We start from the raw sequence: 22,867 nt of genomic DNA, 5'->3' as shown, positions 1-22,867 counted from the left end.
GTGTGTCTCGTGGGCTTTCCAGCTGCAGAGCCAGACAGCACAGCTCAGTGCCCATGAGCAGCCCTACAATAACAAACTGGGCACCTCCTGTGTCCTCCTAGCCCTCACCTTTCACAGAGCCAATTCTCAGCAAAGTTAAACAGTAGCTATGAGCAACTCCAACATAAAAATCCAGTACCACAGAAAAAAGGTAGAGAGAAATGAGGAGAGGTGGCAGAGAGAGAAAAACGCTGCAGGGGGAAAAATAAATGGGATTGATTCTTCTGTGGGGTGGTACAGAGGGTGAATCTGATGTGGCTGTGCTTGGACACCGTGTTCCCCATGGAGCCTGCCAGCATCAGCCCTGCCTCGGATGGGCTTCTGCAAGGATCTCATGAAACTTGTACCCCAAATCCCTTGGAACAATTAGTGGAAAGGCTGAGGGTGGAGCCCACAGAGGTCAAATTGGTCTCATTGCCTTTTACCCCTTGTTTCCCACCAGAAGTGGTTGCTGGAGTGGTGAAGCTGCTTACATGGATGGTCCAGCATGGGGGAACCTTTCCCCCTCAGGTCTGGCCTGTGGAGACACAGAGCTCAGCATTTTCTGCAGCTGTAAATCAGGCAGTTCGCACCAAGACAAATTTTGCTGTGAGTTGTAGGGGATTAAAACAAAAAAACAAAAAAAAAAAGAGGAAAAAGAAAAAAGGAAATCACAATTCAAATTCTGCCTTGGCCAAACTTGGTCCTTTTAAGGAAAGGAAATTACCCAGAGCCACCCTCGAGAAACCTGGGGGCCTGATCCTGCTGTGAGGAATGTCTGTGCAAATCCAGAGTGGCTCTGCTGCCTGCTGGGGGTTACAGCAGCTGAACGAGGCTCCAGCCTCAGAGCAGAGCTCCTGGTCTCCTGCCAGGAGATGGAGCAGAGCCCACACCAGAGCAGCCTCAGAGCAAACTGGGGATTCAGAGGCAATAAACAGCACAAAGATCTGACTCCCCCTTTCAAGAATTCACCCTTTCTGCTGAGCCATGTTCTGGAAGCACGAGCCCTGTTGTGCTGTGAGCTGTGGAATAAAACAGCTGTGTCCCTTGGCTGCATGGCTCTTCCAGGGGTGCCAGATGTTTTGCTTAGGACACGTCAGAAGAGCCTTGAGTTCAGACTTTTTTTCTTCTCAGGCTGCTTGCAGGACCTTCAGTGGGGTTTTGGGTTTTTTTCATATTTTTTCTCCACCAGATTTTCACAGGAAAGCAATAGGGATTGGGAACAAATTGAGAAAGGTCTGGTTTCACCCCAGCCCCTCTTTGTATAAATAATCTGCAAGGGAAAAGCTGCAATGATGAGTAAAACACTTGTGCTGCCTTTTCACAGGAATTAAGGATCTGGATGTAACCCACTGTGTCCACGTGCTCTGCTGAAGAGACCATCCTGGCACATTTTGGGGGTCAGACCCCACAAGTGCTTGAATTCCCTCAATGTGGGGATTTCAGCTGCCAAACCAGCCGTGGGGTGTTGTGGAAACAGCACAAGCAAGGTCCAGGACTGGACCCCAGCATCCCAACCACTAAACCAGGGTGCATGAGGCCACAGGGTCAGGAAGATGTGAAATGCCCAGGACACCATCTCTGGGAGGTGAAGCTGTCACCATCCTGGTGGGCAAGGCAGTTTTGGGAATGTCCCCAGGGCAGGGCTGATACAGCCAGTGCAGGCCGCTGGGTCACAGAGGCACAGAAGGGCCACAGCATTCGGGTATTTTGTGGCCACTTTTAAGGTTTTACTGTAGGGCCATGCGTTGCTCACTGAAAAAAAGATTTTTTTCAGAGAAAGGGGGAGGAGCAGGGAGGAAAAATTTGGTGAAGGAGGAGGGGTGGCTTCCATGGCTCCGAGCGCCTGCGGAGTGCGCGGCAGCCAGGAAGGAGGACCCTGCCCTGCAAACAAGCTGCTTTTGTTGTGTCCCAGCCAGGCCTAAATTAAGTTTGACAGAAAGAGGGCATATTCCCCCACGCTGGGGCAAGCCCTGGGCTCGGGGAGGGCTGGGCCACCCTGCAGAGGGAGCCTCGGCTGTGCCAAACCTCGCCCCGGTGCGAGGCGCGAACCTGCACGAGGCCGGAGGGGCCACAGGGCCCGGGAACATCCCGAGCCCTCACAGGGCTCCCTCCAGGAGAGGCTGAGAACACCCTGAGCCTTCACAGAGGCTGGGAACATCCTGAGCCTTCACAGAGGCTGGGAACATCCTGAGCCTTCACAGAGGCTGGGAACACCCCGAGCCTTCTCGGAGCTTCCTCCACCCCGAGCCTTCTCAGGGCTTCCTCCAGCACAGGCTGGGAACATCCCAAGCCTTTGCACGGCTTTCTCCACCCCGAGCCTTCACAAGGCTTCTTCCAGCAGAGGCTGAAAACACCCTGAGCCTTCACAGGGTTCCGTCCAGCAGAGGCTGGGAACACCCTGAGCCTTCACACGGCTTCCTCCACCCCGGGCCTTCTCAAGGCCTCCACCAGCAGCACCCGGCCCAGCCCTGAGGCCGCCATGGCTCCAGGAAAAGCCGCCTCCATAGTGCCCTGTCCCGCCCCGCTGCTGGGCATCTCCCGGCCCCGCGCCCGCCCAGGCACGCCGTGCCAGCGTGGGGAACCAGCCAGCTTCTAAACAGTTAATGCTGACAAAACCAGGCGGCTTGAGTTCCCTCCTTCCCAGACCGCTCCTGGTAGAACTCACCCCTTTCGAATGAAATGAAATCAAATGATCCTCCTGCTCTGACCTCGCCCCGCTGTCCTCCCCGCTGTCCTCCTGTCCTCCCTGTCCGTGCATCCGCTCTTGCTGTGCCCCCACCCAGCGCTGGCGCTGCCGGGAGTGCCCGTGCCCAGCGTCTCCCACCACGTTTGCTCCGGCTGCCATGTTGAATTGCAAATCCGACATGATTCGACACATTCTCCCCCTCGGTGGTGCCCGCTGGGGAACTAAAGAGGCACCCGGGCGACGACGCCCAGCTCCGGGTGGCTCTTGGGGACGTCCCGGGTGCTGGGGTGCGGGCAGGGAGAGAAATCACCCTCCAGTTCTGCTCCAAATGCTGCACGTAGGGACCTGCCTATCTGCTATGCTACACATCCCTCTCTAGGAGACCGATTAAAGTCGGGTGTTTTAGCACCAAGGGCCAGAGGACTCGGCGGGAAGGGATTTTGGGGAGAAGGCAGGTTACAGCAACAACAAAGCAACTGGAGGAACAAAACGTTATTTCAAATCAAAGGCAAAAAAAAAACCCCAACCGCACAGACAAAAAAAAAAAAAAAAAAAAAAAAACAACCAAAATTAAGAGTGAGGTTCGATTTCGTACCAAGGCAGCAAGAGAGACGCACCGTGGAAGAGAGTGGTTTTGTTGTTGAGTAGTGGCTGGATTTAGCTCCGCTTATCCGGACAATCATCGGGGAAGGATCCTTTTCCGAGAAAGGCCAGTTTGAGTGAGACAGCTTTTTTTTTTCCCTTCTCTCTGCTCGCTCTCTCCCCTTTCCTTCTCCTCGCAGCTCAATGCCAAGAAATGGGCGGTGCCTGGATGCCAGGCTCCATCCGAACGAGACACCCAAGGCCAAGGGAGGCTGGCACAAAGGCGAGCTGGCAGGAATTCCTGCACTGGGAGCCGCGCGCCTGCGGGACGAGCCCGTCACCTCCCAAAAAATCAACCTCCGACACCGCCCGCTCCGGAAAGTTGCCCCGTCAGGCTCGAAAACGCCCCATGAGGCTCAAGCACATGGCGAAAAAAAAGACAAGGGCAGGGAAAAAACCCCCAAGACCCCTCTTTGCATCGACACAGGTTAAACAAAAGGCCTGGGGAGGTGGATTAGTTTTTTTCCGCCCTCCCCATGCTCCTTTTCCCGCCTTCCCATCCCTCTCCGCCCGCCTCTTGTCCTCCATCGTTGTCTCCCTCGCACGCCGCCCCTGCGTCCAGGCAGAAATGAGCCCTTGGCTCCCTCCTTCCTGGTTTTAGCATGACAGGAGGTAGTGGGTCCTTGAATAGGAACACACACACCCAACGCGAGAGAGGGACTCGATGGGGGCAGAAAAAAAGAGGACAAAATATATATATGTACATACAAACAACAACCCACCCGCCATGGAGGACGGCTGGGAGCAGTTGTTGCCCAGGGTGGCAGATTGGGGGTGGTTTGGGTGCCAGGGGGTATTTTTGGCCTTATTTTGTTGCTGCCCAAGCACCTGGGTCGTGCCGATTGTAAAAGGGAGTCACGGCGGGTTGGGAAAGGGAGCGGAGGGGGGGCAGCTGGGGTTGGTAGCTCTGCTGGGGAGATGCCAAAAAACCAAAACAAAACACGTTTTCATTTTGTCTGCACCAGCCTGGGCGCAGGCGAGCGCAGGAGAGAGGGAGGGAGAGGGAGGCGCACGCCAACAGAAAGCTGCCGTGCTCAGACGCGGGCCTGCGGCCACGTCCCTCCACAGCCGCCCCAGCAGCCGTTCCCGCTCCCTCGTCCCCCTCTCCCTGCCCACCCGGCTTCGCCTGCCAAGTCCGAGTTGGCACGGCTCCCCCGGCTGCGCCGAACAAAGCCGTCACCCATCCCCGAGCCGGAGCTGACAGTAAGCAAAGTGACAGGCGCATCTTCCGCATGTTAATCCAAACGGCAAGAAGGCGAGCGAGCTGCGGAGGCCCCCCCCGTGCCATGCACACACACCCCCCCGCCACCGAGCCACCCACCCCACCCTTGGCACCCGACAGCCCCGGTGGCCTCGTGCGGGGATGGCGAGGCCCCCGCCGGCGGGAGCACCGAAGGCTCCTCGTCGGCGAGGCTTAAATCGAGCCGAAGCCCCGCTCGGCGGGCAAACGAGGCCACTCGGCATCTGCTGTACCTGTTCCCGCTGCCTTCATCTCGCCTTGGAACCGTGACAAGAGCGCACTCGCCTCTGGTGGGCTCTCAAAGCCGCGGGTCTGTAACCCTTTGCAGGAAGTTGGCACCGATCCCAGGTAGGACTTTACTCCCCGGCTCTCGCTCTCTCCCCCCACCTCCGCCTCCTGCTCCCTCCCCTCCGCTCCCCCACCCATCCTGTCCCTTGGGCCCCTCTTGCGTCCCCCAAAACACCACCCGGCCCCCGTTCCCCCTGCGCTGCTCACCCGCCTCGTTGGCCGGGGGTAGCGTGGGGGGCGGCCCACGGCTGCTGGGCGCCCACCGAGCCCTCGTGCCCACCGCCCTTGCTCACATACCCTGGAAGGATGACCTGGGCAAGACAGAGAACAACAACTTCCTGCTCTGGCTCCCTAAAACGCCTGTTTCCACGCAGGGGTTAGGCAGCGCGGCGAGACGGGGGGAGCTGGGAGGAGGTTTGGGGGTTTGTCGTCATTGAACCAGGCTTTTTTTCTTTTCCTCCATTTTTTTTTTTTGGCTTTTTTCTTCTTTTTCCCCCCCTTTTTTTTAGTCTTTTTCCTATTTTTTCCTGCCTTTTTTCCTTTTTTTTATGCTTTTTTTTTTTCCAAACATATATTTTTGCCCTGCAGTCCAAACCCAACGTGAAGGGAAAGGAAGGGAAGAGAAATCAAATGGGAAGAGAATAGCTCCAAGTCGGCAGGACAATGCACGGGAAACGGGGAGATTAGCGTAGCTCTCAAAATCCATCACGCCCGCCCCGTTTCTGAACCGTTCGCCCCCGCGCCTCGTCTTTTTTAATTCTCCCAGCTCCTGAATTATTCCAGTCCACGAGCGGGAGGGGAGCGAACAGTCCGGAGTCCCTCAGAGCTGCCAAGAGCATTGCAACAGGAAAGAAAGGAAGCGGGAGAGGGAGAGCCAGGCAGAGCCCTCACAATCGAGCAGCGAGAAGAGCAAGGAAAAATTAACATCCAATTAGTGCCGTGTTTAACGAGGGAGACAGAGGCGGCTGTTGTTTTATTGCCCTGTTCTTTTCAGGCGCATCTGACAGGCAGCAGGGAAGGCACCCCTGCTCTGAGTGACGTCATCATATTTTATTTTTTAATTATTTCCCCCCCCCCCCCCGTCTTTCCTCCTCTAAGTTTTGCACAGATGATCTCGGCAACTCGGCCAGAGAAATTTGGGACTTTCTCACATTCAAGCCACCGTCTGCCCCCCTCCACCTCCAGCCTCCCGCCATCCACCGACAGCAATCCCGGAAAAACAACAGCGCCAACCCACCCCAAAGTCTTTGTTCTTCCAAAAACAAAAGGAAAAAAAAGGAGGGAAGAAAAAAAAATCAGCGTTGGGATGAGAGCTGGAGGAGGTTTCTCCGCGTGCGCGTCCGAGTGTGTGCGTGCGGCGGTCGGTCCCTCTCCCGTCCCTCTCCCCAGACGCTCGCTCGCCTTGTAAAACTTTGCTGCATGTGACGCTGCTCCGGCCTCCTCTGGCAGCCTGACAAGAGCCGCCCGGCCGCAGAGCGCAGGCGGCTTTTCAGGGAGGGAGAAACTCCATTCTGAGGGATGGGAGCGTTCACATGTCTGCAGCGAGGGGCAGCGCCTCGAGCCAGGGCCGCAGCCACGGCAATGCCCACCCTCGCCATGCCAGCCCGGCCTGGGGTCACAGCAGGGGGAGAGGGGACAAGTTTAAAGCTGGGGAGTCTCTTCCCCTCCTGTTTTTCCCTGGGATGGGGGCACAGCACGTTGTAAGTGCCAAGGGAGGTGTGCAGGGGTCACGGTGGCTGCAGGGAAAGGAGTCTGACCTTGTGCTGACCTTGTGCTGCCACCTCTTCCCCAAAAGACCCAGATCCCCTCAGGGTGGGATGAAACATCACCAGCTCCCCCTGAGAGCACTGCCCAGGAAGGAACAGAGCAGCTCAGCTTAGGGGGATTTGAGGGAGTTTACCCTAAAAAAACCCTGTAGCAGGCAAGCAGGAGCATGGAAAGCAGCTTCCCCACCTCCTTCCCCTCCTCTTACCAGCCATGAGTGATGGACGGGGCTGTCCCTGTCAGCGTGGCTGTGCCGAGCTTTGCTCCTGTGCTCTTTGTGGCCTCTTCTCCTTTTCCCAGACGGGATTTCCCTTATCCAGGAGGGAACCCACGAGGACTTGGCTCCTCTGTAATCCCCTATTTCAAATGAAGGCCATCCCAGGGGATGGGGCTGTGTGAAGACAGGGACAGAGACAGGTCCAGGGCCACCACACTGCTGGTCCTGGGTCCAGTCCAAGTCCCCACCCTGAGCATTTCCTGGCACCAGCCAGCCCCACCACCCCGGCAGCAGGATCTCCTCTGTGAGGGTTATTATTTTTTTACATATATATATATATTTTTTTTTTAAGGAATTATTTGCCTACGTGGAGCTCGGCGCTGCGGGAGAACAGAGCAAACAGCGTTATCGAGGGCAGCTGTGCCACAGGGCACTTCCTCATGCGTGGCTGCAAGATGGGGCCCTCCATGGCTGCAGGGGAGGGAAGGCTGGCAGCCCTGCCCTTCCCACTGACCAGACACCAAGGAAACACCAGGCACCATCCAGGCATCGGGAGGGCTCTCTGGAATGTTCCCTCCCGGCTCCACGGCAGGAGAGCGGCGCGGCCAGGAGGGGTTTGGACTCAACTGAAGGGTCTCCAGCAGGACAGCTCTGCAGGGGAAAGGAGAGGATGGAACATTGGCTCTGAGCTCAGCTGCACTTCCCTGGGCACAAAGGCTCATCTTGCTGCTTTCCAGATCCTGCCAGACTCGAGCATCCATGCCCAGCGGAGACACAGACCAGCCTTGACCTGAGATTCCCTCTCCTGGCTGCTGTCGCTGCCTCCCTTCTCCCCCGGGCAGCTGGGAGCAGATGAGGCCAAAGTCCCAGCAATCTCAGCTCTGCACTGGAGGCTGATAAACGGTGTGGGCACAGAACAGCAGCAATCCCCACCCAGCCTGGCTTTGTGCAGGAGGGAGAGTCAATATTTAAACCAGAGGCTGTTTCCTGGGCAGACAGGAGGACAAACCCCCGGCTCCATCCTGGGCGCCAGACCCAAACCTCCTCCTCCACCCCTTCATTTGTTCTCCCCACCACATGTTCCACCCTGGATCCCCTCTCCTGTGGGAATGGGGCCCCATTCCCTTCACCTGAGCACCAGCTGCAGGGCTGGGCACTGACTAATGGCAGCAATTTAAGGGACAGGGATGCCCAGCCTGGTTTTGGGTTGTCTCCCTGCCTGCTCCTGGTGCAGACATTTGCCCCTGTTGTCCCTCAAATGAAATTTGTCCTAGGGCCCCTCAAATGAAGGATAGGACAAGAAGAATCAGGGACAGAAAGAGGAGGTGAGGAAATATTCAATCATCCTAAGAATGGCAGCCCCTTGCTTCAAAGTAAGGCAGTGCAGTGAAAGCTTTGAAACCTGGTTTTCATTTAAATTGAGCAAAAACTACAGTCAACTGTTGGGGTTTCAGCCAAGTTTGTGGGCCCTGATGAACTGGGCAGAAATTCCTGGCTGGATGCATCCACTGGTGCAGCTTTAGGTAAATCCCTTAGGTAAATTCCTTAGGTAAACTCCTCAAAGGACAGGAAATAGCACTTTTCCCTGCAGGGGCTGCAGTCAGGCTGTGCAGAGGCTGCAGGAGGTTTGACAGGCAGGTGAGCTGCAGAAGGTGGCTTTAATTTGGAGGGCAAAGGTTCCTGAGCAGGTGCTGAGTGACCTGGCAGGTGCAATGCCCTGTGTGGGAGCAGGTCATAAAAGGGAAGGTGGTTAAAGGGAAGGATGGAGCTGTGAGGGGGAAGATGGAATGGCTGAGGCCACCTCACCAGTCAAAGCAGCAAAGGGTCTCCATCACCACTTTCCAGAAGACCTCAGGGTCAATTTTAACTCCAAAAACCTAATTTCAAATATATTGCTCCAAGCACCCAAGCCCTCTGCTGCCTCCACCCTCATTCCAGGTGCACCCACTGCAGTTTGCTCAGCCTAAATATGCCCACCTTCTGTGGAGGTGAAGAAAATCAGGGAGAATCTGAGTTTTAAACAGCTGTTTTACCCCCTGATTTGTAGAAGAGACCAAAGGAAGTACCTGTCTTAAAGTGAAACTTTCCTTGAGGGAGCACATTATACAGGGGGAAAAAAATCACACCAAAAAAAATCACAGAAAAACCCCCAAAAAACCAAACTACCCAATAATTGTTTTATAACTGTATTTTGGAGCATAATTAAATCCTCTTTGAAATCATCTCTGGTGTTAGGGAACAGGTCCATGCATTATTTAACTGTAACACAAACTGGGAGTGAGGGAGGACAGACAGGATGGACTTCACTACACAGAAGGGAGCTGGGTGGGGGCTGCCACTCCCTGCACACACCAGCACTGTCCTGCAACCCTGCACACACACCAGCACTGTCCTGCAATCCTGCACACACAGCAGCACTGTCCTGCAATCCTGCACACACAGCAGCACTGTCCTGCACACACACCAGCACTGTCCTGCAATCCTACACACAGCAGCACTGTCCTGCAATCCTGCACACAGCAGCACTGTCCTGCAACCCTGCACACACCAGCAGTCCTGCAAGCCCTGCCTGGGGTGTGCATGAACCCTGTCTGCTGGAGAAAAGCCCCCTGTGGTGGCAGGACCCCAGAGGAGCAGGATGAGATGTGACCCCACATGGGAACCTGCTCAAGCAATGCTAAACCTCTTCCCAAGGAGGGCAGCATCACCTCTGTACAAAAGAGGTGGGGAAATCTGCCTGGCTGCCATCACAGCACAGACTGGTGCAAAGAAAGTCTTGTCTGGGGAGCTAAGCATCAATCCTGCCCTGGTGAGCTCTGCTACACACAGAGCCATGCTCCACTGAGACCAGGAGCCTTCAATTCTGATGCCTCAGCAGCTTCTGGCCAGCTCAAGGTGCATCCCTTCATTGCAGACAGCCCTGGATGGCTGCCCCTGCTGCAGGAGAGCCCTTTGTGAGCAGCTCTCAGATCCCAGCAGCTCCATTTCCATCAGCAACAGCAGCAGGAACTGGGAGATGCCCCTCAGTGCAGCCAGGCCAGTCCAACCCAGCACCCACCGTGTGCAGGCTGCCTGCCCAGCCCACAGCCCTGCTGGGTGTACCCAAACACAGCCCATTCCATGAGTGAAACCCTGCCCAAAGCAGCACCACTGGCAGCACATGTCCCTTCCCAAGGGCTCTCTCTGTGTCCACATCCCATCACTGCCCTGAGCTGGGCTGGACCTGTCTCTTTGGGACTCTGCTGTTCTTTGCAGTGGGACTCTGTTTCCCTTCCCTATTTTGATCCTATAATTTCCTTTTCATGCCTGTGGGAGGTGGGATGTTCCTGGGTGATCAGGTACCCTCAAACCTTGAATATGGATGCCAGGTTGATCTTGCCCAGGATGAGCTACCTGCCAGGCCAAGGTGCTCTCTCCAGAAGGGATGAGGCAGGAGCTGTCACCTGGCATAACCTTCCCAGGGAGGTGACCTTGGATCTCCTGCTGCTTATCAGCTCAGGCAGAACAAAGCAGTCTTTTGTCCCTGCAGCTCATGGCTGGCTCCTTTAGTACCTGGGCATTTTCTGGATTCCTGGACTTCCCCAGCAACTCCAGAGCTACAGCCTGGACCAAAGAGACAACAGCTTTCTGCTCTCTCTGCTATACACCCCAGTTGAGACAGCCACGAGGACGGAGCTTTGGTGCAGCTGGAGCCTGAGCCAGATGTCCAGAAGTCTGTTCCTGGCCTTGCTGGAGAGGAGGTGTCAGTTCTGGCACCATGGACTTTGGATCAGAAAATAGAAATATACAGATATCGAAACAAGCTGGGGGTTTCTTGAGGAGTCCAGGTTGATGAGCTGTCCCTGCCGAGGCGTCAGTCCATGGGGAAGGAGGCTGGGATGGGCGCCCTGCGGAACAGGAGGCTGGAGCCACGGAACAGCTGCCCCTGAGGAGGAGAGCCCTGGGTCAGGGCAGCCTCACACCTGCCCAGGGAGCTGCAGCTGCTTCAGCAGGGCCCCACTCCATGCCCATGGCAGGGCTGCAAGGCTGGGCAAAGTGAGGTTCCAGCCCTGTGGGTGCTGAGGTGAGCATTTCACCCAGGGGTGACATGCAGAGGGGCACAGACATGCTGTGTGCTATGCACGGGACAAAAGCTCACTGGCTGCAAGCTTGGGGTGTGCAAGGGGCAGAGCAGCACTGCCAGGCTGGTACCAGTGCCACAGCTGGAGGGACAGAAGCAGGTTACAGAGCACAGCAAGGATGCAGCACTGCCATTGTGGTACCAGTGCCAGAACTAGAGGGACAGAAGCAGGTTACAGGGCACAGGATGCAGCACAGCAGCACTGCCAGGCTGATACCAGTGCCAGAACCAGAGGGACAGAAGCAGCCTACAGAGCACAGCAAGGATGCAGCACTGCCATTGTGGTACCAGTGCCACAGCTGGAGGGACAAAAGCAGGTTACAGAGCACAGCAAGGATGCAGCACAGGCACTTTTGGGGAATGCTGGAGACTTGGGAAAGGGGCAGAGGGAGCCCAAAGGCCCGTGTGTGTGTGCCCTGCTCCCTCACCTGAGCACTGAGGTACCTCCAGCAGTGGATCCAGGATGCAAAGGCAGGAGCGTAGGGAGGGAGGCCGGCGCGCAACCTGCACGGCAACAGGGAACAGCTGAGGTGGATGTGTCACCTTACCCGCACAGGTAACAAAAGAGCAGCAGGAGGTGTGAACGAGGACACGGGGACAGTGTCCACACCGGGCTGGCAGCCAAGTGACAGCTCGTTATTTACAATGCAGCAGATCTGTAATTTAATTACCCCTGGAGTGCACAAACAAGGAGCGTTACCTGGAGACTCTGAGAGTCCAGGACCGTATCTACACCTTCAAAAGCCAGCAGATACTGAGAAAACATGGCACCAGACTCGGATCCCGTTCCCATGAGCAAAAAAATGCAGAAAACTTGCAGCAGTGCGATTGGGAAGGCAAGCTTGGTCCTGCTCCTGTCTGCTGCCGTAAGAGCTCTGCTTCCCTCGTGCTGCTCCCTGGAGCCAGCACTGTCCCTTTGATCCCTGTGCCTCCAGCTCAGCTCAGACCACCACAACTCTCCCGATTTCTCACCACCTGAGCTTTTCTGCTGCTCGTGTCTGTGCCCTCTGATCTAAAATTATAAGCAACCTGGGAGAGGAAACGAGCCAGCTCTGCGAGGTGCCACAGAGTTTACGGGGCTGGAGGAAAGCTTTACGGTCGTTAGCAGCCCATTCAGACAACAAGGGGCTGCAAGAAAGGAAAAGAAAAGCTTTAGATCTCAGTGTGAAGGACATACCCACAGTTGTTCACTGCCATGAGATCTCCCACGAGAAGGAACGGGTAGGTCAGCATGCTCACAGCGATCTGAAAGCACAGAAAAGCAGCAGCCTCTCTAAAGCTCCCCATGTCAAAAACGCTATTTCCAGCTTTTGCATGTTAGCAGAGTTATCCTTGGATAAGGGATGTCATGAACAGAGCAGCCTGTGTCCCCAGGGCACGAGCTCTGAGCCCAGAGGGGGCAGGAGGAGGGGAAAGGACACAGCAGCTCCTACATACCCCCATCACGAACTTGGTGTAGCTCCGGATCACCGAGGCCTGGCTGAACTGCAGAGAGAAACCAAAGGCGTTGTGGGGCAGGGGATGGCACCAGGCTGGCACTGTCACTGTGTGACACCCCCTGAGCCTGAGGTGAGGGGCAGGGGAGGAGGCAGAAAGCAACAGAGAGCAGCTGCATTCCAGCTGAGAGTCTGGGAAGGCATTTGGGGAACTGTGATCCCCCAAAGTGCAAACTGTGATCACCCAAAGGTGAAGCACAGCCCTGAGCAGACACAGAGCCCCCAGCACTCAGGGATGTCCCCAAAGCCTGGGGTCTGTACTAAGTCAGCCCCTGCTCCCCAGGAACCCCAAGCCCTGCCTCAGGCACTTCACTCACGTTGTCATCCACAGCGTAGGTGTTGATGAAGTGAGCCAGGAGGTTGCAGCACCACAGGAAGATGACATCCCCCAGGACGTGAGGGACTAACCCACTGCAAGGGCAAAAAGAGGGTGTGAGGTGCAGGAGGGTCCAGCACCACCTCCTGAGACGCCCAGCCCTCCTTCCCTCCACCAGCTCAGAGGAACTCCACTCCCCCAAAATGGAATTTTTACTTTGGGAGGAACTGAAAAGGGAAATTTCAGGGAAGAGCTCTCTCAGCCTTCAAACTTGGTACTACAGGTGCTGCAAACTGGGATGTTTTTTGGGCATGATTCAATTCCCCTTGTTCTATCCCAAATCTTCTTGGCCCAGCTCCTGCTGAGAAACCCAAGTGAGACACAGATGAAGTGGTTTCCATTTCTGAAGATGCTCTTTTGGATGCACAATGAGAAGTTCATCTCTTTGTGGAATCTCTCTCGTTTTAGAAATCAAAATGAGAGGGGTTGCTCCTGCACAACTTGCTTCACTGAGAAATGGGAATAACTGGGGGAACACTGATTTTCCCCAGTCCCTGCTGCCCCAGAAGCAGAGTTCTTTGGTTGATGCCTCCCACTGACACACTGGAGCTCCCAACAGCACCAGCACTTCCAGCTTTTGCAGATACCAGCACTAAAACTTTAATAAAATATTCCAGAGGGTTTCTCCAGTTTTCTCTGCTGCAGCAGGGCAGGGTTTCCTGCTTTTGCAGGGGTTGTTCCACTGCAAAAGGACCCAGGTGTGTGTCAAACCCGTGTTTCACCAGCAGATGTGGTCAGCTCTGAAAAGGAGCCCATCATGAGCCACAGGAGTGCTTGCTGAGCTGCAAAGAGCCCCCTCCAGGCACGTTAATCTGAGTCTTTTGTTTCTCCCCAAACACCACGCTGCCTCCTCAGAGCAAAGCACCGGTTTGTTTCCTGCTGTGGTTGCGGCAGCAGCAAAGCAGCACCTGGGACTGGTTTTGGGAACAACCTGAGCATTGTTAATGCCTCAGCAGCCCTGGGGATGCAGCTGAGGTCTCAGGGGCCAGGCACAGCAGAAACCTTCGGCAGAAAATTCACTGGCTTCAAAGATGTGATACATGAGAGCAGCAGACAGGACAAAGAAATCAAAGCTCTCTGGCCCCAAAGAGATGTTCTGCTTTGTGTTTGGCTTTCGGCCTTTGTAAAAAATCCATCCTTTCTCTAACTCAAAGTTAAGTCTGAAGCTCCTGAGCTGCTGCAGATACAACAGAGCCTAATAAATTCCAGAAGCAAAGGGCTGGGCCAGGGCAGCCCCAGAAGGAAAACCTCACCCAACTGTTGAGAGGGAGTCAGACTGTTTATTCCACTTCCAATAAGGATCCCATCCCTTTCTCCCCTCCAAAGTAATGACAGCTGCTGGCCCTGAGCTGATGACTGGAAACCAGGGGTCTGAGAGCTGCAAAAAGTAACTAAAAAAAAGCCAACAAGTCAAAGGCATCAGGCCTGAAAACCCCTCCTGGAATTCCAGCACTGCCTCTACTAATATTGATATAAAAAAGTGAGTGCTGCAATTCTCACACCTGCTGAGATGTCCAAGATCTGAACTGGGAATATCTTTGGAAGATGATGAAAAGCTGGAACAGCAGCAGGCAGAGGAGGAAGCCTGAATGATGTACAGCAGTGTGACCCAACAGCAAAAACCCCAGTGCAAGGGACCTGGGACAAGCCAAGTTTGAACTGACCATGCCCAGCAGCTTTGGAGCTCAGGGAACACCTCCCTGGGCTGGCAGGAGCCTGCTGCAGATAAGAGGGGAAGGGAGATAAACCCATCCTTGCAAAGCTTTATCTCTAGCCAGGCACACACCCAGAGAGTGAGAGAGAGACTCAGAGAGTGTGTGCCACTGTTATAAGGCCATGAGAAACAAGTGCACTGCCATGATTTTAGGGCAGTGGATGTGCTGGGATTGCACCAGGGCTCAGAGGAGAAAATCAGCAGTTTGGCCCTTCAGATGCAGTTTGTGCTCCCCTCACAGCAAAGGGATTTCCTAACAGGGTTGTAGAGCATGTAGAACTTCAGAGCCCTCCTGAGACAATTTGGGTTGTGTTAAAGCCTTTCCTGAGAACCATTAAGTCTCATTAGGCCACCAGCAGTGTTTATTTCATGTGGATGGAAGGGAATGTGGTGGCTTCTTTCAATCACTTCCCTGGGAGGTGGAGGGTTGTGAGCAGCCTGCTCCACTCACAGCCATGCCCCACTCACAGGGACCATCCTGGATTTAGTGGAGCAGATTTGGAGCTGCACAGCTCAGCTGAGAAGCTGTGGGCTGCCACAGGAAGAAGCAGTGACCCTCAATGGGTGGAGATCCCTGGCCATTTCCCCTTGAGGAAGGACAGGGTGAGACCCCCTGTGATTTTTTCCCTCTTCCTGATGCATTCAGGTTTCATCTGGAGGCCCATATTTTGTGAGTGCAGAGCCAAAGGCATCCTGGAGACCCCTACTGAAATTCCAGAGCTGCCTTTACTATTATTGACATAATAATTTGAGTTATCTCCCCACCACGAGCAGAGACAGCAGGTGGTTCTGCTTTTATGTAGACGTGAAAAAGAAAGGCAGGAAGCAATAATTAAGGGTTCAAGCAAAAAGGTGTCCACTAAACTTCCATTTCAGTGATGCACCAATTTGCCAGGCTCTGAAAGCAGCTGGAAACACCTTTCAGCTCCTCCTGGTCCAGGCACCACCACACTGCAGCCACACAGGTAAACCTGCTCATTACAAGCACCCACGGTGCTCAGCAGAGCAATCTGCTGCTTATCCAGGCCCTGGCTTTCATTTCAACAAGGGAACTTATTGTTGCACTTGATCTTGGTGCCTGTTGCACAAACAAATGCTTTAAATGGCCCTTCACTGAAACACAAAGAAGCACGAAGGGAAAAAGAAAGATAAGAAAAAACACAGCTTGCCCTGGGCTCTGAAGGTTTGATTGAAGATAAGATCTGGGGCAAACTTAATGGTCAACCTGGAGCGCTGTCAAAGGCACAGATTTAATCGTGGGAGTCCCTTGGTCAGACAAGGTTTCAGCTCAGTGTGACTCCATCTGGGGGTGGCAGAGCTGCCAGCAGAGCCATCAGCGCCTTCAGGCTATGGGAGAAAGTATTTAAACAACAATTCACTTACACAAAGAATCCCAGGATCCCTTCTTCCTTAAATATCCTGCCAATGGCACTGAACACACCGCTGCCAAGAAAGGAAAAGAGCTGTGAGTGTGCAGAGTTGTTCCACCTCTGCCCTGTGCAGCTTCATACACATCCTGCAGCCCTCAACCATCATTCCAGCAGCTCGTTCTGCCTGTTCTCCTCACTCCAGGCAGCTTTGAGGGAGGGAAGGTCGTGTCTGTGCTCTGCCAGTCTGCAGTGACACCAGCAGAACAAGCTGCACACAACTGGTCAATGCTGAAGGCACAGGAGCTCTGTGAGGCTTTGTGAGTGGGTACAGATGTTGTGTGACATGGGTTGATTTGGATGATTCTAAGCCCAAGAACCCTGTCCTGCCTTTGGGAACTCGAGCTGGCTGCTGTGGGCTGGCTGCAATCCTGTCTAGTGTGCCTCCACATTGCTCCACAGGCAGTTCTGCCCTGCAGAGAGGCAGCTGGTACTGCAAAAGGCTTGGAAAAATTGTACAGACTAAGCAGGGCTGCAGCAAAGCTTTGTGTTATCCACTCTGCCTCCCTGCTGCCTTCCCTTTCCATTAATAGGCAAAGGAAAAAGGCAGGAGACTCAGCAAGGGGTGATACAGCCCCAAACAGCACAAGGTGGAACAGAGGCAATCAGGGACAGAGCCCAGCCTTCCACAAACCTTCAAACCCCAGTCACCCACCCTCTCAGCACAGCTCAGATTCACTTTTCAGCCTCTCAAGCCTCCTGGATAACCCTGTTCCCATGGCATGGGAGCCACCATTAAGCCACCAGCAGTGTTTATTCCATGTGGATGGAAGGGAATGTGGCAGCTTTTTTCAGATCACTTCCCTGGGAGGTGGAGGGTTGTGCAGCCCAGCCCTGCTGCCACTCACCAGCCATGGACCACCATCACAAGTGAGCGCACCAGCTCCACTCACGGACATAGAGCATCCCATATTTGATCTGGGGTCAGTACCTGGCATTCCAGAGCCTCCCCAGGTGCAGCCACTCACCTGTATTTGACTTCCCGGCCCACGAACTGGACCATGCAGCGCATGGAGATCACTGGGAGGAAAGAAACACAGGGCTGATAGACAAACAAATCCACTTTGGGTTGTACTGGATGTCAAGGGAAATGAAACATGACCCTTCTGCTCTCCCTCAACTCACAGCATCTCCAGCTCCTCTCAGTGGTCATCAGCACTGCAAGACTCATTAGAAACTGGGGCCTTTCCTGAGCCTGTAAGTGGTGGGAAGGATTTCAGAGGATCACAGAGAGGTTTGGGTTGGAAGGGATCTGTCAAGTCCCTAACTTTTTCCAAAAGATCTATCTTTTCCCAAACTCCCTGGCATAGGGAGGGACACCTTCCACTCTCCCAGGCTGCTCCAAGCCCTGTCCAGCCTGGCCTTGCACACTTCCAGGCATGGGGCAGCCACAGCTGCTCTGTGCCAAGGCCTCCCCACCCTCACAGAGAAGATTTCTTCCCAAAATCCCATCTAAGCCAGCTCTCCAGCAGTGGGAAGCCATTCCCTGTGTCCTGTGTCTCCATGCCCTCATCCAAAGTCCCTCTCCAGCTCTCTTGGAGCCCCTTTAGGCACTGGAAAGCTGCTACTGGCCCTAACCCCAATGGGATCTCTAGGACAAGGTCCTGGATGAGTGGCAAGAGAGAAACTCATTGCTCAGCTGTGTTAGTGCCTGAAGGCAAACCCCAGCATCAGCCTCATATGACAGAAAGCATCATAAGAACCATCCCCCTGAGTGTGCAGGGTTTGGGGTGATGCCCAGCCTGGAGGGAGCTGCCAGCCAGGGCACAGGACTCACCGTGCAGGGGGTGTGACACGACCCGGGACACACACTGCATCATCATCTCGTGGGATGTCTGGGAAGGGAGGAGAAAACGCTGTGAGAAAAGCTGTGTGCTCCCCCTGCTCGCTTTCCCTCACACATTTTGGGTCCCTCTTTTGAGATTTGTTCTTGTGCTGAACCTCTGCTCCTGTGAATTATTTAATGGATAGACACAGAATGGCCACTAAACTGACAGACAAACAAATCCACAAATTTCTCACCACAAACTTCTCACTCCAGTTTCTCCCCAAGTAATCTCACCCACGTCCCCAGGGATGTCCGCAGCCACTCATGAGTGGGCAATATCCACTTCTCACCTCTCTGACCACTTTCCTAAGTGAAGTTTTCACATCATCCTTGTTGGACACGTGCTCCATGTCTTCCAGTGGAAAAGCCTGAGTGGAGAGGGAAGCAACGTGGTTAGAACTGATGGAGATGCTGACCCACAATGTCTGAGGATGGGGGGAACCACAAAAAGCAGTGCTCTAGTGTCGGATCTCAGGATCTGAGTCCTGAGATGCTGGGCCACTGAGACCACCTTGGGGGGCTCGGGAGTCCTGGAATGTTGCCAGAAGTGTCTGGTGGCTGCACTTTGGTCCTACACAGGAGACGACAAGGATGAGGGCTTCACCAGGGTGAATGGTGAAGGGATTAGTTAATTAGAGGGTGAGACACAGGGTTTAGGATTTATGTACAGGGGGGTTTAGAGGAGTAAGATGGAGGAATTGGGGTGTGTCCTGTCCTCCTTCTTCTTCTTCTTCTCCTCCATCTTCTTTGGTGATGGTGGCACCTTTGGATTGGTTATTACTGAGAGTGCACCGAGTTATAAGAATAAATGGTATTGGGGAAAAATGATAAATATTCTACACGTAACAATGGGTATAAAGATACGTGGCTGCCCGGGAGGGCAGACAGTGTGCTCATGGCTGACTGCTGAGCAGATCTCTGTTCGGCTGAAAGAACATCTTTTAGATAAACAATTAATAAACATAAAAACCGAAAGAAGAACTGAAGCCTCTTCTCGTCCTTCGATACGCGGGCTGCCCCAAGGCCACCTCGGGCCTTTCCAGGCCCCTCAAACAGCCGAGATAAACCGGACACTCTAGATGCAAGGGCAAGACAAACAAGCAAGAAAAAACACAGGAGAACAAAGGATGGAAAGTAAAACAGAGGAATAGAGGAGTCACAAAACTGCAGACAGAGGATACAAGGCACAGGGACGCCAAATCAAATTAAAATGGTTTATAAATTAAAAAATGCTTTGGGGATGGATTCATCAGTCCTCCTGTGCAGCTCTTGCTGCAGTAGCACTGCCCCTGCAGGTGATTAATGGAGAGAGAAGCTGACCTTTACCTTCTTCACACTCCCCCTGGTGATGGTTGATAAAGTGCTCGAGATGAGGCGAGGGGTGAGGCCACGGAAGAGGCCTCTCTTCCCATCCACTTCCACGATGTGTCTGGCTGGGAGGGACAACACCAGGGTACTGTCAGCAGGGAAGGGGGCATGCAGAGCACCCCAAACAGCCCCAGGGCTCAGCTGAAACCACACCAGGCTCAGCATGATTTATTGTAACAGTCCTAAAGAAACTTCTTACTGCAGGATAGGAATTCTTACTCTGTCATCCGGCTAATGTGCAAGGACAGCTGCAATATTTTGGGCTACTTTTTGTCTTTTTGATGGTTTTGCTCACCTGAAAGGGCTCCAAGGCAGTTTGGATGAACCAGGCAGGGGGGATCATCCCATGTGCTCTGTGCTGTCACCTCCTCCCTCCACCCCAGGAGGGCTCATATGGATCTCCCAAACCCTCATTCAGTTCCTGCCCCACCACCTTCTCCCAGGCAAACCTCCTTGCAAAAAAAGCCCAGAGATCCCATTTCTCCCACATATAACAAGGTGGGATAGAACCCACTGTGTGCTGGTGGCTGCTGACTGCTCCTGTCTCTGTTCTGTGCTGTCCAAGCAAAGCCAGGCAGGCTCTGCACCTCTGCATCACCCAACACTGCCCATCTCTCTGGAAATTGCATCTTCCAAAGGGCAGCACTGGAGCATTTCCAGCCCTGGGTGTCCCAGGATGGGCTTCCAGGGCTCTCATCCTGCTCCTGTGCTGGTTCCACCCCATGGGCACCACTGGCAGATTTTGGGATTGGCCCAGCTCAGCTGTCAGGACAGTGCATTCCCCTGCCCCACAGCAAACCTGCTGTGACAGCAGGTCACAAAGTATTCACCCACCTCTCCCAAGCTGCTCCACCCACAAAAAGAGGAAAATACCATTTTTTTCCCTTCTAAACATATTATCTGCCCTTTTCTTGGTATTTCTGTCCCTTTTTAGGGCTCCATCTACAACACAAATGAGCAGGGCAGGGGGCAGGTTATTCCAGGGCTGTTTTGGAGCAGAAGGAAAGTATTTTGCAACCTCCAAAACACACAAAAACCTCCTGCAACAAACCTACAGCACCTAAAAGCCCCCAAACCAGGAGCAATGTGCCACAGGAACACGATGCAGCACCAACACCCCATAGCAAGAGGTACATAAATGTGACAGCCTTGCAAGGAGTTGTGGTGGTTTATGCCTCACTGCAGCCTCAGATGATCCCAAGGGGATGTGGGAGTGCTGCTGGGGTCAGCTCAGGCTGCCTGGCAGCTCCCAGCCCTGATTCCACGAGGGCAGGACCTCGTGCTGGCAGGGAGGGACAGTCACTCACCGTAGGTGAAGAAGCCAGGCAGGTACAGGACCTTCCTCCCCAGCACATTTCTGCCAATGGTTGGAGGTAGTGGCTCATGGCCAACCTGAGAGAGAAAGCTCGTGAGCAGATCTCTGTTCTGGTGTTCCCAAAGTCCCTGGGATGAACAGGATTGATCCCAGCATGCCCCCATCACTCTCACGCACTCCTTTCCCCATTTTATGGGGTCCCTAGGTTACAGGGGGTCCTCCACCTTCCCATTTTAGGGGGTCCCTGTTACTGAGAGAGTCTTGGTGTTTCCTATCTTGCTTTATATGGGAGGCCCCATGGCAGAGGGGTAATTTTATAGGGGTTCCCAGATTGCTGGGTGTCCTCATTCCCTGTCATAGGAGGGATCCCAATGCCCCACTACAAAGGAGCCCCTACTGTATGGTGTCCCCTATTGTAGAAGGCATCCTCACCTTCCTATTACATAGGACCCCATTTTTATATAGGGTCCACCAATGTGTAGGGGACCCCATTCCCTTACATATGGGGCACTCCATTACCCACATTCTGTAAGTGCTCAGGGGGTCCCTTATAATGGGGGGGCTGCATGTACAGTGACCCCCAAGGTAAGGAGTCCTCTATAGGGGCAGGAACCAGGAATCCACTCCCACCTGTGACAGTGGGGTCTCAATCCCCCATCCCACACAGGGGTCCCCCATTCTATAGGTGCCCCCCATTCTGTAGATACCCCCATTGCACAGAGGGTCTCACTGTAATGGGGGGCTGCACATACTGTGTATATAACCCTAGCACATGGGGGCTTCCATGGGGGCACTGCAGGAATCCAGTGCCCCGATGGAAATCCAATATATCTCCTCCCGTTATACCGGGGTCCCAATCCCCCGTTACCCACAGAGACCCGACCCCATTAACTACACCGGGGTCCCGATGCCCCGTTACCCACAGGGACCCCACCTTAATTACACTGAGGTCTCCCCATCCTATAGGTGCCCCCACCGCACAGGGGGCCCCGTTATACCGGGCAGGGCTGTACAAACAGTGACCCCCCCAGCGCACGGAGGCCTCTATAGGAGCACTATCCACAAATCCCCCCGTTATCCCGGATTCACCCCTCCCGTTACACACGGGACTCCCACCGCACCGTCCCCCCCTCAAAGCGGACCTGCACGAGCAGCTTGACGTAGAGCAGGGGGTGGCTGGCGGCGGCGAGCCCCGCGCCCAGCAGCACGAACAGGCCCTCGGCGCCCTCAGGCCCCGCCGCGTCCGCCGCGCCCCCGCCAGGCGGCGACAGCGGCCCCGGGGGCAGCGCCGCCATGGCCGCCATGGCTCGCGCGTCACCGGCCGCCACCACCGCGCCGCGGGCCGGGGGGGGAACCGCGGAACCATTGAGGGGCGGGAGGAACCATTGAGGGGCAGGGGGAGCCCGGCGTGAGGGGAGGCGATGGCGGCGGCGGGAGAGGGGCGGGAGGGGCAGCGGAAAATGGAGAAGGGGTTTAGGGATTGGAGAGTTGGGTGTGAGTGACTGACGGGGATTGTGAGCACACGGGAGAGGGGTTGGGGAAAGGGGAGAGAGAAAAGATAAATCGACTTAGAGAGGAAGGGAAGGGAAGGATAAAAAATTACCCCAAAAATACAAGGAAAGGAAAAAAGAAAAAAAGGAAAGCAGATTTCCAGTGCTGGTTCCGTCACTGGTCTGCCTGACCCTCCTGGGGCACAGGCTCTGGGATGGGTTTCTCACTTGCCACGCACATTGGATCTCATACACAGTGCACTGTCTTAGACCTTTCTGGAAAAGTATTGCCCTATGTCCACATGGTCCCTTCTCCAGCCACATCTTGTTCTTTCTCACAGTTATTACCGACAATCCTCTCTGTTGTTACCAGCAGTCCTTGGCTGGTCCCACAGCCGTGCAGCTCTGGGTGTTTGGGGCAGACACACCAGCCCTAGCTGGGCACCAGGGTCCTGCCAGCCCACTCCAGCCATCCAGACTGTCCAGACTCCCACCCTAGTGGGACACTCAGAACAAGGAAATTCCTCTGGCTGCCCTGGAGAGCTCCAGCCCCTGCCCAGGGGGCTCAGAGACCCTGGCACAGAGCCCAAGACCCCTGTGCCTTTGATTTAGCCCTTGGAAAAAACAATTACCAACCTTATTTACAAGCCACAAAAGTTTAAGTAGAATGATAGTGAATTTATCACAGGGTGAAAAATAGATTTTTTGGAGTTTTTAGCATGGGGGTTCAGGGGAAAAGATGGAGGAATCTGGGTATGTCCAGCCTTTCTCCTTCTTCTTCTTCTTCTTCTTCTTGGCCTCCATCTTCTGCTGTAATGTTGGCACTTTAAGGTTTAAGGTAGAAGCTCACTGTCTAACATAGGTGATAGGTATTG

General features: G+C 54.4%; 1 protein-coding gene and 1 long non-coding RNA gene across 2 annotated transcripts; one reads left to right on the top strand and one right to left on the bottom strand.

Annotated features, from left to right (window-relative positions):
- The first annotated feature begins 4,363 nt into the window (after window positions 1-4,363).
- On the top strand, window positions 4,364-9,080 carry LOC135458006 (uncharacterized). The gene is made up of 2 exons (XR_010442814.1): window positions 4,364-4,937; window positions 7,211-9,080. It is a non-coding gene; the product is annotated as an uncharacterized LOC135458006 (long non-coding RNA).
- MTCH1 (mitochondrial carrier 1) lies at window positions 9,032-21,807 on the bottom strand. Its single transcript, XM_064732884.1, has 12 exons — window positions 21,645-21,807; window positions 20,495-20,579; window positions 19,146-19,252; window positions 18,110-18,187; window positions 17,769-17,826; window positions 16,960-17,011; window positions 15,948-16,007; window positions 12,792-12,885; window positions 12,416-12,463; window positions 12,156-12,223; window positions 11,407-11,482; window positions 9,032-10,783 (listed from the first exon to the last, which is right to left on the bottom strand). The coding sequence occupies exons 1-12, from the start codon at window positions 21,804-21,806 to the stop codon at window positions 10,712-10,714; spliced, it is 960 nt and encodes a 319-aa protein (XP_064588954.1). The 5' UTR covers window position 21,807; the 3' UTR covers window positions 9,032-10,711.
- Window positions 21,808-22,867: the final 1,060 nt, after the last annotated feature.

This window comes from Zonotrichia leucophrys, chromosome 26 (assembly GCF_028769735.1).
Source record: "Zonotrichia leucophrys gambelii isolate GWCS_2022_RI chromosome 26, RI_Zleu_2.0, whole genome shotgun sequence".
NCBI lineage: Eukaryota > Metazoa > Chordata > Aves > Passeriformes > Passerellidae > Zonotrichia > Zonotrichia leucophrys.
Note: the sequence above shows the minus strand (reverse complement) of the source record. Positions and strands in the feature narration are given on the sequence as shown.

Coding starts and splice junctions, on each gene's coding strand:
- MTCH1 (XM_064732884.1), bottom strand. CDS start 21,806: ATGGCGGCCATGGCGGCGCTGCCCCCGGGGCCGCTGTCGCCGCCTGGC. Junction 12,886..15,947: donor GGGATCCTGGGATTCTTTGT/GTAAGTGAATTG, acceptor TTGCCCTTGCAG/TGGGTTAGTCCCTCACGTCC. Junction 12,224..12,415: donor ACACCAAGTTCGTGATGGGG/GTATGTAGGAGC, acceptor CTGTGCTTTCAG/ATCGCTGTGAGCATGCTGAC.